The following is a 16,577-nucleotide window of genomic DNA, read 5'->3' on the forward strand; positions in this document are numbered from 1 at the left end:
AACATTTCTATACCAACCAAATAAAATGGATAGATAGACAGTTATGTGGACATTTAAGTTTAAGAAAGAAAACTGTGGAACTATTTTTGTTTCATAATTCACTTGAGTACAGTACCACAGTTCAAGGAAGGCAAACAAGATAGGAAAAAAGGATTTTCTCTGCAATATACAGATAATGACCTCATTATCTATTTTAATTTGACAATGTAGAGTCAGTCTGAGTCCTCTATGACTCAAATTCTATTTGAAGAAACTAAAATTAATAAATCATAGCTTCATGAGTAGGGCAGTGCCTCTTTGCAAGCCATTTTAATGGGTTTTATAGAGTTTCCTTCTCTTGGTTCCACTGTAGGACAGGCCATGACCTCCACCAGTCCATTTCTTCTTAATCACCTTGTAGTCTTTTTATTTTGAAATGTTTGTATAAACACAAACTTGCGGGGAGGGGGATGAAATTCGAAAAGATCCTTCTTAACATAATACATTTACAGTAAATCGGATAAGTATCTTTTTGGCCAGTAGACATGAAAGCCACAAACTGGTTGGGGTGGGGGGGGGGGGTGGTGGGACGGTCACTTTCCAGCCATGTCCTCATGGGGGCAAGCACAAGAAATTGTGCAGAAGAGAGCACTGTTTGCAGTAACCTTGATAGCATTTTCCAGTGTCTAACTCAGTTCCCTGTGTTCAGGATGTATTATTACTGTCCTTCGAAAAATTACCTTCTCTAATGGTAAAGTGGAGAGCACAGAACATAATGGAAAGTTCCTCCTATCAGGGCACCTGGGTGGCTCAGTCAGCTAAGCCTCTGACTTCGGCTCAGGTCATGATCGTGCGGTCCGGAGCCCCAGCCCCACATAGGGCTCTGTGCTGACAGCTCAGAGCCTGGAGCCTGCTTTGGATTCTGTCTGTCTGTCTGTCTGTCTGTCTCTCTCTCTCTCTCTCTCTCTCTCTCTCTCTCTCAAAAATAAATAAACTTCTAAAACAGTTTGAAAAAAAAAAGAAAGTTCCTCCTATGGAGACAATAAACTTTAATACATTTGATACATAATCACATCAAGGAGAAATGCCCTTATTGTGTTGAAGAGCCGAAGTACAGCATTTTGTCTTTCACTTTGTTTTTGTCTTTTAAGAAAACACTTTTAGTGAATATATGCTGTTGTTACAAGAGATGAAGCTGATTTTGATTCAACTCAAGTTAGGACAAAAATGTCTCAAAAATGATTCTGGCTGGCAAAAAATGCCATTTACCTGAAGATAAGGAAGCTGGAGATCTCTTAGTTCTAGCAGACGGGAGTACAGGTCCACCGACCTTCCTGGGAACAAACAGCATCATTAGAATCCCTGAGGCACTCCTAGGATGTTTGTGAACTAGATTGTTTTATATTTCTGCTTGCTTTGATGTTGGATAGAGTATGGTAATGACCCTTTTAGTCAGCAGAGGCATCCTGCATATACTGATACTTCTGGTCAGTATGTCCTGAGTCTTGGACAAACTCCATCCCTTCTCCTTGGCAAGCTGAGGACGTCAACTTCAAGCTGAAGTTTCCAACTTTAGCAACCTAAGTCCAAGTACTGGAGCCCTCTCTGAGTTCTCACTGCAACTGGCATATTTCCCAAGACTGTTCTGAGTCCCCACCTTGTCCCCATCTTCTGCCCTTTCCACCCCAAACAGATCCTATACCTGCAGCCCTGAGAAGTCATTCTCCCCAGATTTTGACCATAGCATAGAAACATGCCTCATAACGAGCTGGTGGCATAAGGGAAAACCTTGCTCTAATCAATATGCAAGTCTTTAGAACCAGTTTGAAATCACCCATGAGCCAGGGGAGCAGCAGAACAAAAGGCCACAGCCTCCATACGTTCATCCCACGACCACTCATCTGTTGAAAAACAACTGAAAGCAGCAAAAGGGAAAGCCAGACATAGGAAGGCAATCAGACAATCCAGCAGTTGTCCAAGAAGTCAGTAGACAGGTGAGGGATAAAGAAAAAATAATAGCACTGTATTTGTTTCATATAGGAGCTTAAGAACAAAAGCTTTGAGGTCAGATAGTCTCTGTTTTCAGGCCCTTACATCAACAAGTCACTTAACCTCCCTTCCCCTCACTTTCCTCACCACTAACAGAAGAGAAATAGTACCCACTTCATCAGATTTGAAGGTCCAAATGAGATAAGATGTGAAGGCATTTGGCATAGTGCCTAGCCTGGCAATAAGTGTCATTGGTGATTGGCATCCAGCAGTGGCAGTAGTAGTGGTAGAATCGTCATTATCCCATATAGCATCGTCCCATGCCCTGCTCCAGGTACAGTAAGAAAACCAGGGACATGGCAGACAGAGGGACTTGTCCTTTTCATCCTCCTAGAAAATCTCAACTCCAGTGCCTCACAACTCATTGCTTGGCTTCTCCAATGACTGGCCCATGGGGCTCAACCCATCCCTCTTGAAGGATTGAAGGACTTGAGCATAATGGAGAATTCAGTAGCTTGGAAAACTTAGAGGTGGAATTTGCATCATAAGAAAGAAAAAAACACCTCAGAGCTGGTTTCCAAGTTTGCTCCTTCTCTATGCCAACTGGGTGATCTTTGATGATTCTTTCAAGATGACTGAGCTCCAACTTCCTCATCTATAGAATGGAGAAGGTTGCTGGAGAGAAAAAAAGGAGCTCTAGTGTGTGAACGTGTTGCTAAACTCTCAGGATTTTGTAGTGATTTATGCTGTGAATCATCTAGGCTAAGCAAGCAGAGGTGTGTGTGAGTGTATACGAGCACACACAAACGCATTTATTATGCATACACATATGGCTAGTGAAAGAAAAGTCAATCTAAAACCAGACAAATGCCAATATTTTATACTGGGAAGAGAGAAGAAGAAGGAGCAAGAGGATTAAAGTCTCTATCAGCTGATAAAAGGATATTGAAACAGGGGCTGTGGAAAATGATCAAGTGAAGAGAAACGTGCTTAGCACCACAATTTGCCAGTTGCCCTCTGATTGTCCCTTGGCGACTTTAATTCTGGGGATGAGAAATTCTGTAACAGCAGTTTGCTCCCCAACACCCTTGATGCTTCCCACATTTGCTCCTGGGGGACCGCCACCATTGGGACATGTCATTCCTGTCCCTCCCTGAGCCACCCCCCAGATGCATTGTTAGGGGCATTAGTCCTCTTTTCTTCTGCAGCAGATGAAAGATAATGTCAATAATTTCAAACTCTTATTACCAGATGCCCCTAATGGTACAGTGCTGCATACACATCAATCTGTGTCTTCCTGTACTGAATACCTCACTTTGTGTAAAGAACCACAGGTCCTACAATGATCACAATTTCAGTGCACGAGGCATTCAAGTTCATTTGCCCTCTGCTTGCTTTGGAAGCAGATGTTAGAATGACCTAGATCAAAACTTGTTCATGGGAACCTTGTTTTTTTAATGTTTATTTTTGAGAGAGGAAGAGAGAGAGCATGAGTGAGGGAGGGGCAGAAAGAGGGGGACACAGAGAACGTGTGGGAGAGAGAACGCCAAGCTGTTCGCACAGAGCCTTACACGGAGCTCAGTCCTACGACCATGTGATCATGACCTGAGCTGAAATCAAGACTTAGACACACAACCAGCTGAGCCACGCAGACACTCCGAGATGGCTTGGTCATTTTTATAGACATTCAGCTGGAAATCTAAGGATGCCGTAACTTCTGAGAAAGAGGGGCAGAAACGTACAGTAGTTATTAGTGTAGGCTCCACCTAATCTGCTTGCATTCAAGCCTCGTCCCTGCCCTCCACTAGCTACATGACTTCAGGCAAGCTCACTGCACACTCCAAGCCTTAGTTTCCTCATCTGTGTATAACGGTCATAGTAATAGCACCTACCTATGAGCGTTATGAGCATTAGATGAGAATCATGTCAGTAAAGAAGCTAGCACAATGCCTGGAGGCTGAAACATGTCAGTGGTTGCTATTGTAAATATTTTCATTAATAAAGCAGTGCCAACTTGCTTAATATTTTTCCAGGCCCCACAAACAGAACTAAAAGCTGTGGGTGCCTAGCAGCCCCTTTCGTGTAAGTGAAGCAGCAGTGAGATGTTTACGTGTTGTTTATGCGTTGGTAAAAAATTTTTTAAAAATCTACTCTACCATGGACGCTTTTCTTTGGTAGACACAATGCAGTAAGACCCAACGAAATTCAACTACCCGTTGACTGAGGCCCACCCTGAAGGGAATTATACATTTGAAATCAACACAGTTGGATTTGGTCCCTTTTGCAGGCTCAGCAGTTGCTTCATGACGAGTTCGTCACGGGATCAGAGGTGGTCCCCTTGGCTTCCAGGTTCTGTCAACTGACACACTCTGGCTATACAGAACAGTTCTTCCCTTGTTTAGGTTCTAAATGAATGATACTTGCTTCCAAAATTATTACAGCTGCTGAACACTTGCTGACTATAAACTCTCTTCCTCCAGAATAAAACACATATTTACGCGTGTGTATCTATCTGATGCTTAAAAGACCCTCTCTGTTAAAATATGTGTGTTTAGCAATATGTACCAATTGTATAGCATTAAAAATGTTCAGTCCTATGAATTATTATGCTCAGACTATTTTGAGCTGACGTGCTCGTTCTTTATAAATGATCCCTACTCCCTTCCACGGACGAGGCATTAGCTTAGAACGCACTTCCTTTTCCCCTCTTTCCCTTGATTTCACCCCAGTGTGACTGGTGGGCCAAATACCAAGCTATAAATCACTGGCGTTAATAAGTGCAGCAGATTTGTTAGTGATTTTTGCGTGCCTGTGCCTTGTACAGATAACCGCAATTAACATTTACTGTAAATCAACGTAATAAGTTAGCGATAGGGGAAATGATATTCAGCTGATTGCACAGGGAAAAAAAATCCAACACCCAATTCTTTTATTCTCCCGCTGCCTGCCACCCCCACCACAGACCAACATTGCAGACCCAGTCTGTGCACGTCAGCTGAGGGGACTGGCGTATCAGAAGCACCGCTAATCCTGGCATCTGGAAAGCAAGTGTGCATACCTCTGAATAGTTGCAGCAGGTGACATAGCCCTGCCTGCTATTTTTGTCTTACATGTTGTTCATTATAGGAAAATCTTTCCCATCTTTGACTTAAGATAAAGACCCAAAACTATAACCTGGCCCACAATACCCCACAGTGAGGGCCCCTGAGGACTTCTCCATCTCATCTGAAACCACTCATTTCCTTTTCCCGCCATGTTCCAGTTTTCCAAGACATATTTCATCTCTCCCCGTATGCTGTGTTCCTGGCCTATGCAGGGTCTTGGTGCATGCTCTTTGTGGCCTATGTTTTAACAGCTTTACTGAGATGTAAGTCACATACTATACAATTCATTCACTTAAAATGTACAACTTTATGGTTTTAAGTATATTCACATCACCACATCCATCATCACAGTCAATTCCACAACATTTTTGTCACCCAAAAAAGAAATCCAGGGGCGCCTGGGTGGCTCAGTTGGTTGAGCGTCTGACTTCGGCTCAGGTCATGATCTCACAGTTCATGGGTTTGAGCCCCGCATCGGGCTCTGTGCTGACAGCTCGGAGCCTGGAGCCCGCTTCGGATTCTGTGTCTCCCTCTCTCTCTCTGCCCCTCCCCCACTCATGCTCTGTCTCTGTCTCTAAAAAGTGAATAAAACCTTGAAAAAAAAAAAAAAGAAAAAAGAAATCCTGTAACACTTAGCCGTCATTTTGGATTCTCCCATCGTCCCCCCGGCCCTAGGCAAATGCCAGCCTACTCTTTGTTTCCATAGATTGGCCTTTTCTGAACATTTCATACAAATGGAGTCATACAATGTGTGGTCCTTTGTGACTGACTTTTTCCACTTAGCAGAATGCTTTCAAGGTTCGCTCAGCACTCCATTCCTTGTTGATAGATAATATTCCATTGCATCGATATGCCACATTTTATTTATCCATTCATCAATCGATAGACATTTGTGTTGTTTGTTGTTTTCAGTTTTTGGCTATTATGAATAGTGCTGCTGTGAACATTCTTGTACAAGTTTTTGTGCAGACAAATGTTACCGTTTCTCTTGGGTATGTGTCTAGAAGTGGAATTGCTGGATCATATGCTAACTCTATGTTTAACCGTTTGAAAAACTGCCAGACTGTTTTTTCAAAGTGGCTGCACCGTTTTACATTTCCACCAGCAATAGATGAAAGTTCCAATTCTGTCTAATTAGAATTTGTTATTCCAGTCTTATCTTGTTATTCTTACCCAATCTTGCCAACACTTGCTATTCCAATCTTACTGGGTTGTTTTTTTTTTATTATTATTATAGCCACCCTGGTGGATGTATAGTCATATTTCATGGTGTTTTCATTCTTAACTTTCTATATGGATCATTTCTACCCATTTTTCAGGCTGCAGCTTAAAAGTCACTTCCATAGGGTATTTTACATTGACCACCCCGCCCAGGCTAGCCTCGGGCTCCTCTCAGGAAACCTGTATTTTCTCTCTAAACTTGAAGTTCAACACGGGCAGGGGCCATCCTACGTTTCTCACTCTACCACAGCATCTAGCCATTGTATGAACTACTGGCCACTTGCTAAAAATTTGTTGAATAATGACCTATTATGAAATCATGAGAGAAAGGTATGCATTACCTGAAAATCACCTATTTGAGAATCATTGGCACGATTACCTTTTAAGTCCATTTCATTTTTTAGCCTTCCCACAGACCAAACCATGGAGAAATGTTTTAATCTCTCTGGCAAGGGGAGGAAAGGAACTGCACAATGTGACCATGACGAATGCTTCTCTTTTCCTGAATTGGGCTACAAAGCAGAACACCTTTCTGGTGGGTGAGAAGCAGGAGGAGCCTCAGTAAATACAAGCAGGATCAAGTAGATGGTGTAAACAGCTCTTTCTCAAGTCAGGCAATAGTAGAAAAGACTGGGTTTCTGAGAAATAAAAAGCTGAGGGATACTGGACGTCCCTGCATTAGCTGTCAACAGAGCCACGTCCCTAGAGATTCTGGTTCACTAGATCCAGCACAAGGCCCTGGAATGTATGTTTGTAGCAAGGCCTCTAGTGATTGCGATGCCAGTGGCCCATGAGCTTCAAGCTCTGGAGTCAGGCACAGATTTAAATCCCTGCCCAATTTACCAGCCTTGTGGTTTAGGATGAACTACTTAATCTTTCTAAGCCCATTTCTTATTCTGTAAAGGGGGAGGGGGCAATAAAGTGCCTACATCATAGGGTTGCCATTGGGCATTCAATTAAACAATGAGCATAAAACACAATTATCTGGGCCATAAGAAATGTTCCAATGTTAGTTTGCTATTGTCATTACTATTTTATCATTATAGTATTATCTAAAGTATAAGAGAATATACACGACAAATCTGTTTTAAAGGCATCAAGTTTTGCTTAGTTAAAAAAAATACTTTCTACGCGTAAATTGGGAAATGACCAGGTTCACCGATGGCTTTATCATTATTGTTACTTTCGTAGATAATTTTCCAAGTGGCACTTTGTTGATATCGTTGCTATGGCTATTTTCAAATGCCTCCCTAATACTCAAAGAATAATTTAGTCATTTCTTATGAAGCACAATTTTGGCTCCTATATTAAATTACAGTTTACCACCTAGTTGACAACATGAGCTACTGTACTGGCTATAACATACTTCCTTAGGTGTCGTTTATTGAGCAGAAAGTATTAGCCCCCAAACCTTATTTTTCTCTATTAGGTAACACACTGAGCCTGAATGCTTTCCTAATAGAACTTACTCTCTAAAATAGAAGTTCTAAAAGTTCAATCAAATTAGTATCGATCCGTCATCTTACAGAATCAAGAATGTTCATTCATTTATCCAAGTCCTATATACTGAATGCCTAACAAGTGTCAGTCATTCAAGATATACAAAGAAGAAGAAAATCAAGATTCCATCACCATGGAAGGGGCAGTGAAGACAGAAGAAAACAAGGAATTAAATACATCACCAAAACAGTGTGGCTAGTGATGAGTGCTATGAATGACGTTAACCAGGGCACTGGGATAGAAAATGTCTACAGGAAAGGAACTATTTTAGCTTAATGGTCAGAAAAAGGCTCTCCCAGAAGATGACCTTTGAGCAGACACAGGAATACCAAGAAGGAGCCAGCTATGGAAAATGTCAGGGGACAGAGTGAGGAAAAGGGAACATTGAAATGACCACAAGTCAGGACTGTGCCATAAGGACCTGATGTAAGACCTGCTGGGTCTTATTAAGGAGTTAGGGATTGAGTCCAAGCACAATGAGAAAGCGCTGGGCAATTTGAGCAGGAGGATGTCATGTAGTGTAATTTATCGTCATTTCAGGTTCCCTTTCCCTCCCCTCCTCCCCTCTGTCTCGAGTGACTAGCTACTGGGAAACCCAGTGGAAGGATGTTTTCCTGTGACATTTCTTCCATGTTTCCAGCGGTAACCTCAGTTTCTTTAATGAACCTCTCCCAGAAGCATGCCGTAAAACTCCCCAATCACCCCTGCTTTGCTTTACAACGTGTAGACACCCAGCCCCTCACTTGGTCTCCATCGCATTGTAAAGAGTCTCCTTCATCTGGCACTTTAGGTTACACCAGGTGACGTTTGAAGTGCCCACTTGCGAAGGGAAGGAGCAGCAGAAGCTGGCATTGACTGGTGACTCCTCATCTTCCGCCGAGTTCTTCGTCACGGTTGCTGTCTTCGCCTTCCTCTACTCCCTGGCTGCCACCGTCGTTTACATTTTCTTCCAGAACAAGTACCGGGAGAACAACCGGGGCCCGCTCATTGTAAGTGGCTTATTTCTTGATATAACTTGTCTCTGTCCCCTCTGATTTCTTTCCCTAGGCTTGAAGGGCTTTGGAGTTATGCAAGCCCTCGGGGCGAGTATTTTTTTTTTTTTTAATCACATTCCTTTTCATCCACACCTCTTGGATCTGAGACAGAAGCATGATGTCTGCCATTCCTTTGTGCCCCTGAACTGGAAAGGTATCACAAGACTTACTGGAAACCTCTGAAATAAATGGTTGGAAATCTCATGAGATCAAGGGAAGACAAGTGAGGCTTGCTGTAGATTTATTTATAATTCCAGCATTATGGAGCCAGTCAACCGTTTTTTTCCACTGGTTATTCAGACAGTGTGACTTGTGCTTATCTGAAATGCACTGTTTTGTTAGTATAGGATAGACTGGGCATAGAAGTTTCCATCCCTGAATACCCCACACACACCAGTCTCTCCTAATCTCTGTCTCTTTCCACCACCAATCCTCCTCCCACTTTCTTTTTCCTTATACACTGATCCAAGGACTCACATGGGTGAAACCAGTACAGCCCAGAATACCCAGATGGGGACACACACACACACTTATAGGAGCACAACAACTCTTGGAGGGGCACAGTGACCGGGATAATGGTTAAGGAAATAAATTTTCAACTTCTCAACCTTCACATGTACATTTGCCTAAAATTTATGAGAATGTTCTACATGTAAAAATACCCGGCTGTCTTCTTTCTTAATTACCTATTCACATTTTACAAAAGAAAAACATCCTTCCTTTCCATCCCAGGTATCACCACACAATACATTGCTAGGAGGCAAAACCATTCAGGTGCTAATTAAAAAGGGACCATTTGAAATATTGATGTTGTTGGCGATGAAAGCAAGTGATTCTAATGCCTGAGTAATGCACTCTTTTGCATATAAGGAGGTTAACAATTTCTTTATTTCAATAATATTGAAAAGTCCTAATCTACTCATCAGCTGATGGACCATTAAAAAACAATTTCTGATGACAGATCACGATGTGATCAGGACATATAACTCAGAAGGAATTCAAAGAAATTAATGGCATTGCCATAACAAAACTCCATCTGTTCTCCTCTACTCATTTATGCAAGCAAGCTTTCTCAGCACATCTATAGAATGAAAAAGGGGAAGAGAATTTAGGCTGAATCATAGCCCATTCTAGAAATAAGTAATATTTGTCCCCCCACAAAAATATATAAACTAATTGAAGAAAAAGCCCCACACATTTCTAATAAAATGTTTACTTTTTAAATTTAATAATTATTAAAATGTATAATATATTTATATCGTTTGGAACAATTGTGCATTAAAAATATTTACTAATAATATCACCCAACCCAAAATAAATTTTTGACACTTAAAACATTAGGGTCATGGGTAGAAGTTATTTAAACTTACAAACATATATATTCATACATGTAATAGGGTGATTGATAAAATGCTTTCCAATATAAAAAATATTGTATTAGGGTATAATTTTGTGATGGAAGTACAATGGAAACACATATCCATACCGAACAAAAATCCCATGTAAAATTTCCAACTGCTAAAGAGGAACTCTTTTATTACTTTTTAATGGAAGATAGAGATTATCGAATACTCCATTGGATTCATTTAAAAATGGATACAATGGGTATGTTTTAAAATAGAAATATGTATTGCCAGAAATTATGTTCTTTGAACTATTTAGATTTTTTGTTTGCTTGCTTACTTACTTATTTTGAGAGTGGGTGGGGAGGGGCAGAGAGGGAAAGATAGAATCCCAAGCAGGCTCCACACTGTCAGCACAGAGCCCGACACAGGACCTGATCCCACAAACTACAAGATCATGACCTGGGCTGAAATCAAGAGTCAGAAGCTTAACCTACTGGCACCCCAAGAACTATGTAGATTTTTAATAAGAACAAAATTAGAAGTCAACTATATAGAAGTGGGAAAATAATTTTTCAAAATTCTTTTAGGGATTATGTAAGTGAAATAAATTTTACGGATATCTAACCTAATCTATATATTATGGAGACCTGAACTTTAAAAATAAGCACAGTTTGAAGGATAACTGGATGAAATCCCAATTTGCAGAGCTTTGTGATTCAGTTTGAAAGGACCCCCCCAAAATTCAAATTTGTAACCCTTTAATATGTTATCTTGGAAAAAGAAGAGTAATGCACAGAACTTGAATCTTTGAACAGGTGTCCTTTTTCTTTCTCCCAAATTGAAGCTACTGGTCTTTATGGTTTTAAATTACTTTTAAGAGAGTCACCTAACTTGGGCTTATCCCTCATGTGATGTGCAGATATGCAAAAAGATTGCTATATATGTACCACAGAACCAACATGCATGCATCCGTGCATGAGTACATGTGGACACTGTTACAGAATTCTAAAGTCAGAGGAAATGTCCTGACTTCCTGAGAGAAGATGTTGACTCACCTAGTTTGCTCACCAAGTGGAAAAAGATGTATTTTGTTCTATAAAACCACATTCTCCTCATGTGAAATAATCTTGTGAAGGTATGCTGCTTCATCTCTGTGTAAATAGTGTCTCCCATCCAGCAGGATATAATGAAATCCTGAATTGTGTACTACACTGGGTAGGTTCTGTCTTATTACATGGTGGAAGAAGGGGAGGGGCAGGAGAGATCTTTCTAGTAATAAAAAAGGAAAGGCTCCTAGATGAAACTTCCGTGATATTAAACAACTGATATACTCATTACTTAGCAGATGAAAGTTCATTGACAAATGAGCCTGAGTCCTAAGAGTCACAGAAGCAGAGTGAATGTCAAGGATCAGTATGATGCCATTACAACTGCAAATGGCAAGCCATTTCAATTCTGACCCCACCATGAGGAGGCCACAACTGGGGGAGAAAGAGTGGGCTATTCTACCCACCTCTAATTGTGAGTTGGCAGAGGACAGAAAATCCACACCGTGAGCAAGGTCTCAAGAAGGTGGTTCAAACCTAAGAAAACTTTCAAATGCTATGTTAACAATGATGGTACTCGTTTTCAGTCCATCCTGTTTATTCAGAAAGATGGCTACTGATCATTACTTGGTCATCTCAGATCTTGTTACCATCTCTTCTTTTTTTGTTGTCGCTTTGTTTTTAACAAAACACACATTATTTCCTTCATTTATTCATTCTCCAAATAAATCTTTTCCTATGAAACAACAAAGCTACCATATTACAGTGATGTGAACTAATTCAAGCAGTTTAAAGAAGTCGGGTATCATTTTAAGCTAGCTCACATCTGCAACAATTTCCCATCTTGCTCTATAGTCCTCTAGGACATGATGTTACACATCAAGCATAGATAAGATCAGTGTATAGGAGAGTGATGAGATTGGTAATGATGTTGGTAGTAAGAACAATAATGTCTACTGGTATTGATTGAATTTCTACTAAGTGTGAAGCTAATAGTCACAACAGCCCTAGTTTATGTTATTATTCACATGTAGAGATGAGGAAAGGGAGGCTCGGAGAGGTACCTGGCTCTCCCAGGTCACATCCCTAATAAAGCATAGAGAATTTGAACCCAGGTTTCCAACTCCAGGGTCCGAATTCATAACCACCCTGCAAGAGGGTCCAAAGTCCTGACAGGCATTATGCTATGAAGTTCAAGGGGTGGGGGCGGGTAAGACCAATTGGTTGATACACCTGGACCACTCCTAGACTGTCTTACCCTGGATACAGAGAAACCAGACACTACAACCCCTAGACTTTTCTATTCATTTGATGCCATCATGGCTTTTTATTTGCCTTTGAAATCTATTTGGAGTCCTGGAATGACTGCTATAAATCTCTGATGCTAGAATAACTAGAAGGTTCTGTTTGTGCTGCTGTTTATCTCTGTTGCACATGGAAGATGTCAATGATAGAAAACAAGCTTTAAAAGTGTCCAGGATCAGTAGGTATTATAAATCAGAGATTCCCAGGACTGATTCCTATATATTTGCAAGCAGTTGTGAGCAATTTCAGACAGAATGGGGCCATGCTTACCAATGGCTATTTTTTTTTTAAAAAAAGTATCTCTTTCTACTGAATATGTTTGACAGGATGGTACACCTTTAAGTAAAACTGAAAATATGAATGCCTTCAGAAGTAACGTAATTGTTAATGATGCTGAATGACGCAATAGCAAGAAAGTCGGGCCAGAAGAATCAACCAGCCAGTGGACGTCACTACAGTGCATGCCTTCTTGTACAGATGAATAAATTACAGTTCTCAGAAAGCAGAAAGGGCCACCTGAATGGTGGCGTGGTTGTGAATTGAAATGTCATATCTGGTTAGATCATTTTGTCACGTTCCTTAGAGTACAGTTTTAAAGCCAATCTTCTGCCTGGATTTCTGTGTCAGGATATTCTGAGCCATTTTCAGATCTCATGTCAAATAGTCACACTGTGAGGCTTTGGGGTTTTTTTTCATATTAATGTAAAGTAGATTAAAAAAAATCTTACAGGGCTGTCAAAATGCTCTAAGAATGAGTACATAACAAACACTGCCCCCCATTTTGGTGAATCCTTGTGACAAGAGGTTTGGTTTAAAGTAACTACTCTAGGAATTTAGGAGAATTGATATCCACCGTAAGATTTTGTGGAAAACGAAAAAGCTGCATTATTTAAGCTCTGCTTTATCCATAAATGTTGACCGAAGGCAGTTTATGGGACCAGCAGTGTTTACCCATTGCAGGCACAGAGTGGTGTCGTGGCTCACATTTGTTTTATGCTCAATGCCTTCCAAATATTTTCTCATCTAGCCTCAGAACAACCCTGAGAGAGAAGTAGAGCAATTAGAATCAGCCCCATTCTACAGATTCAATTTACCACCTCTTTATTGAGCACCAGGCCTTGGAAAATGTGTCCCTGGGAGATTAGAAACCTTGCCTGTTGTCAGAGAAGTTAATGGCAGAAGAAGGACTGAGACTCAGTCCAGTGATCTTATGGGTAATGGCCAAGCACCAGAGTCCTGGATTTTAACCCCCCTGTATGACCTAGTATTTAATAGTTGGAAGCCTTACTTCACCTGTAGAAAGAAGCTAATGATAACACATGCCACAGGGCTGCTGAAAAGAAAGGAGGAGTTAATGCCTACAAGGCACTTTGCACAGGGAAAGGCATACAGTAAGTGATAAATTAATGGCATCTAATGGCCACACTATTATTGCCAATAATTTTTTAAATGTGTTTATTTTATTTTTGAGAGAGAGCACAACCTGGGGAGGGGCAGAGAGAGAGGGAGACACAGAATCAGAAGCAAGCTCCAGGCTCTGAGCTGTCAGCACAGAGCCCGACGCAGGGCTCGAACTCATGAACATCGAGATCATGATCTGAGCCAAAGTTAGATGTTTAACCTATTGAGCCACCCAGGTGCCCCTATTGCCATTAATTGTAATCATTCTCCCACCCACTACTGGTAGGACCTTAGCCCAATAAATAAAAATTGCAGGCAGCTTCCTTTAATTGCTAGCGGCCTTCTCAATTTTTCTTTGCTTAGTGCCTCTACCCCACACTCTCCTCTCTCCAATTCCCCCAAGGATGGAGCTTGACTCAGGACTTCTTCTAAGACCACAATTGCTAGGTTGAACCACCCAGTTAACCTTTCTGTTGCTGTGACCCCACTCCATTAGACAACTAGAAGGTGGATTTTTAACCCCCAAAACAAAATAAGGCTCCCTGTTTTCAAGTGTGGGCTAAGGCCATCGCTAAGAGAGGACAAAAGAAGGCAGGCAAAGAGCTGATGCTCGGAGTCTCCAATGCTGGTTCCTCCCAACTATATCTTTCTTAGCTGTAATCCAAGATGGAAATCAGAACTGCAGCCTCCGAGCTGAGAAACCTCTCTCCCTCCCCCTATCTCTCCCTGCTCTGTCTTTTCTCAGCTTGTCAATTCCACTTCATTTCTGTGTATTTTCTTTTAATAGATCATAAGTTCTTCCACAGGCCAAGCAACATGCATTTAGGGGTGGATTTAGAGCATCCAGTCTGGTGGAAATTATTTAATAATTATGACTCTCCTAGAACTGACCTGCTTTGGTAACTGACAGCAGGTGTACCTCTGAGGTCCACGGGCCAGGGCGCACCCTCCCCAAGTGGGCTGGGCTGATATTCAAGACAACTCCAGAGCATTTCGTGCTTGGTGAGAGGATGCGTAGAGACTGTGTTTGAAGTTCTGCCCCAGGTACACTGTATTTGATGCTAAAAAGAATAACATTATTTGAAGCCCACAAAGTATGTATCTTGTTAGTCAGAGGCACACCTGCCAGAATCTGACACTCCAGCCTCTGGGTGTGTGTGTGTGTGTGTGTGTGTGTGTGTGTGTGTGTGTGTGTGTGTGTTTCCTCCCCACTCTTTGAGACAAGAAGTGTAGATGTTGCAAAAGGGTATGGACTTAACCTTAAATGAACCTTTATCCAAACTACTACACGTTTTGCATCAACAAATATATTTTTCCAGAATTGTACCACAGAGGAAGGGAAATAAAGTAATCCATTTAGAATGTTCCCAGCACACCATCTCCACATTTTATCAGATTTTATAGTCTCAGCTCTTTTTCAGCTTCTTATGATTAGCAACTCCTTAATTTAAATGAAGGTTAATTGCCACTGTATTTGGTGCCATGTTTCTCCAATTAGCTTGTTAAACGTGGTCCAATAGCCTTCATAAAGGCAGTGAGTGGCCCCCACCTCTTCTTATCCGGGGTGGGAGCCGGGGATTCAGAGGGTAGTTTAGCACATCTGTCCGAACTCCAACTGTTTTTGTCAGACTTCTTTTCATCTCAGAGAACTCATCATTCAGTTAGAAAAACGGGGACCTGGGGGAGACGTGGCAGAGCCCCAAATGTGTCTTTCCTGCGTGTTTCTTTCTTCCCTTTAAAGCAATATGAAATGGGAAATTTGTCTACTCCATGGCCTACCGCACCCAAGAGAGATCGTTCCCTCTTTCTCAAATGGAAAAGTGGTTTTCAGCTGGTGGGCAGGAGGGGGGCACATTTGGCAGCCTCAGGAGACAGTTCTGATGGTTCCTACTGGGAGGAATCCAGGGGTAGAGGCCTGGGATGCTGGTGAGCTTCTGTAGTGCACAGGACACCACACCACAACCAAGAAATATCGGGCTGAAGATGTCAAGAGTGCTCGGATTGACAAACCCCAACTTCTAGCAACAATCAGCAGCTGTTGAGTGCCTGCTGGGCGCCGAGTACTATACAAGCTCTTTTCACGTCTTCTCTTTAAAACTTTCTTAAATGCTTTTATTTATCTTGAAAGAGAGAGAGAACGTGAGCGGGGGAGGGTGGTGTGGACAGAGGATCTGAAGCAGGCTCCAAGCTGAAAATCAGGAGATCGTGAGCTGACAGTCAAAGTCGGGTGCTTAACCCCCTAAATCACCCTAGGGACCTTTCTCTGTAAATCCTTAAAGTAACCTTTCAAGTTTGATATTTAAATTCCCATTTTTGAGATGCAGAAACTGAGGCTGAAGAAGTGTAAGAGACTTGCCCCCAGGTTTCTTGCCCCAGAGGCAATTCAGGTCATTCTGACCTCTGCTCAAAAGTTGCTTCATTTTTATCTGAATCTACTTCTCGCTGTGCTCATTTCTTGTGATCTAAGGACCTCACTCACCCCTGGCTGTTGGCTACTCTCACCCTGTCCTGTGTTTCCTCTTGTAGCTACCACCAACACATACACACACTCACACACACGTCTCAGTGTTAGAACCTTTATCTCCAAAGCTCTGCTTTCTGATCTAGCTGCCAAACTACAGAGGAAAATGGTGCCATATCCAATTCTTTAAC

The 16,577-nt window shown here is 41.6% G+C and overlaps 1 protein-coding gene across 1 annotated transcript in view; it reads left to right on the plus strand.

Annotated features, from left to right (window-relative positions):
* SYNPR (synaptoporin) overlaps positions 1-16,577 on the plus strand; it is a 312,385-nt gene that overhangs the window by 257,082 nt on the left and 38,726 nt on the right. Inside the window, exon 4 of the mRNA XM_047094606.1 lies at positions 8,584-8,782. Within this exon, the coding sequence (XP_046950562.1) occupies positions 8,584-8,782 (199 nt within the window). The remainder of the gene's footprint in view (positions 1-8,583; positions 8,783-16,577) is intronic.

The sequence above is a fragment of the Lynx rufus genome, unplaced genomic scaffold, assembly GCF_022079265.1.
Source record: "Lynx rufus isolate CCGP_SWC_20201006 ecotype Redwood Valley unplaced genomic scaffold, mLynRuf1.p SCAF_4, whole genome shotgun sequence".
NCBI lineage: Eukaryota > Metazoa > Chordata > Mammalia > Carnivora > Felidae > Lynx > Lynx rufus.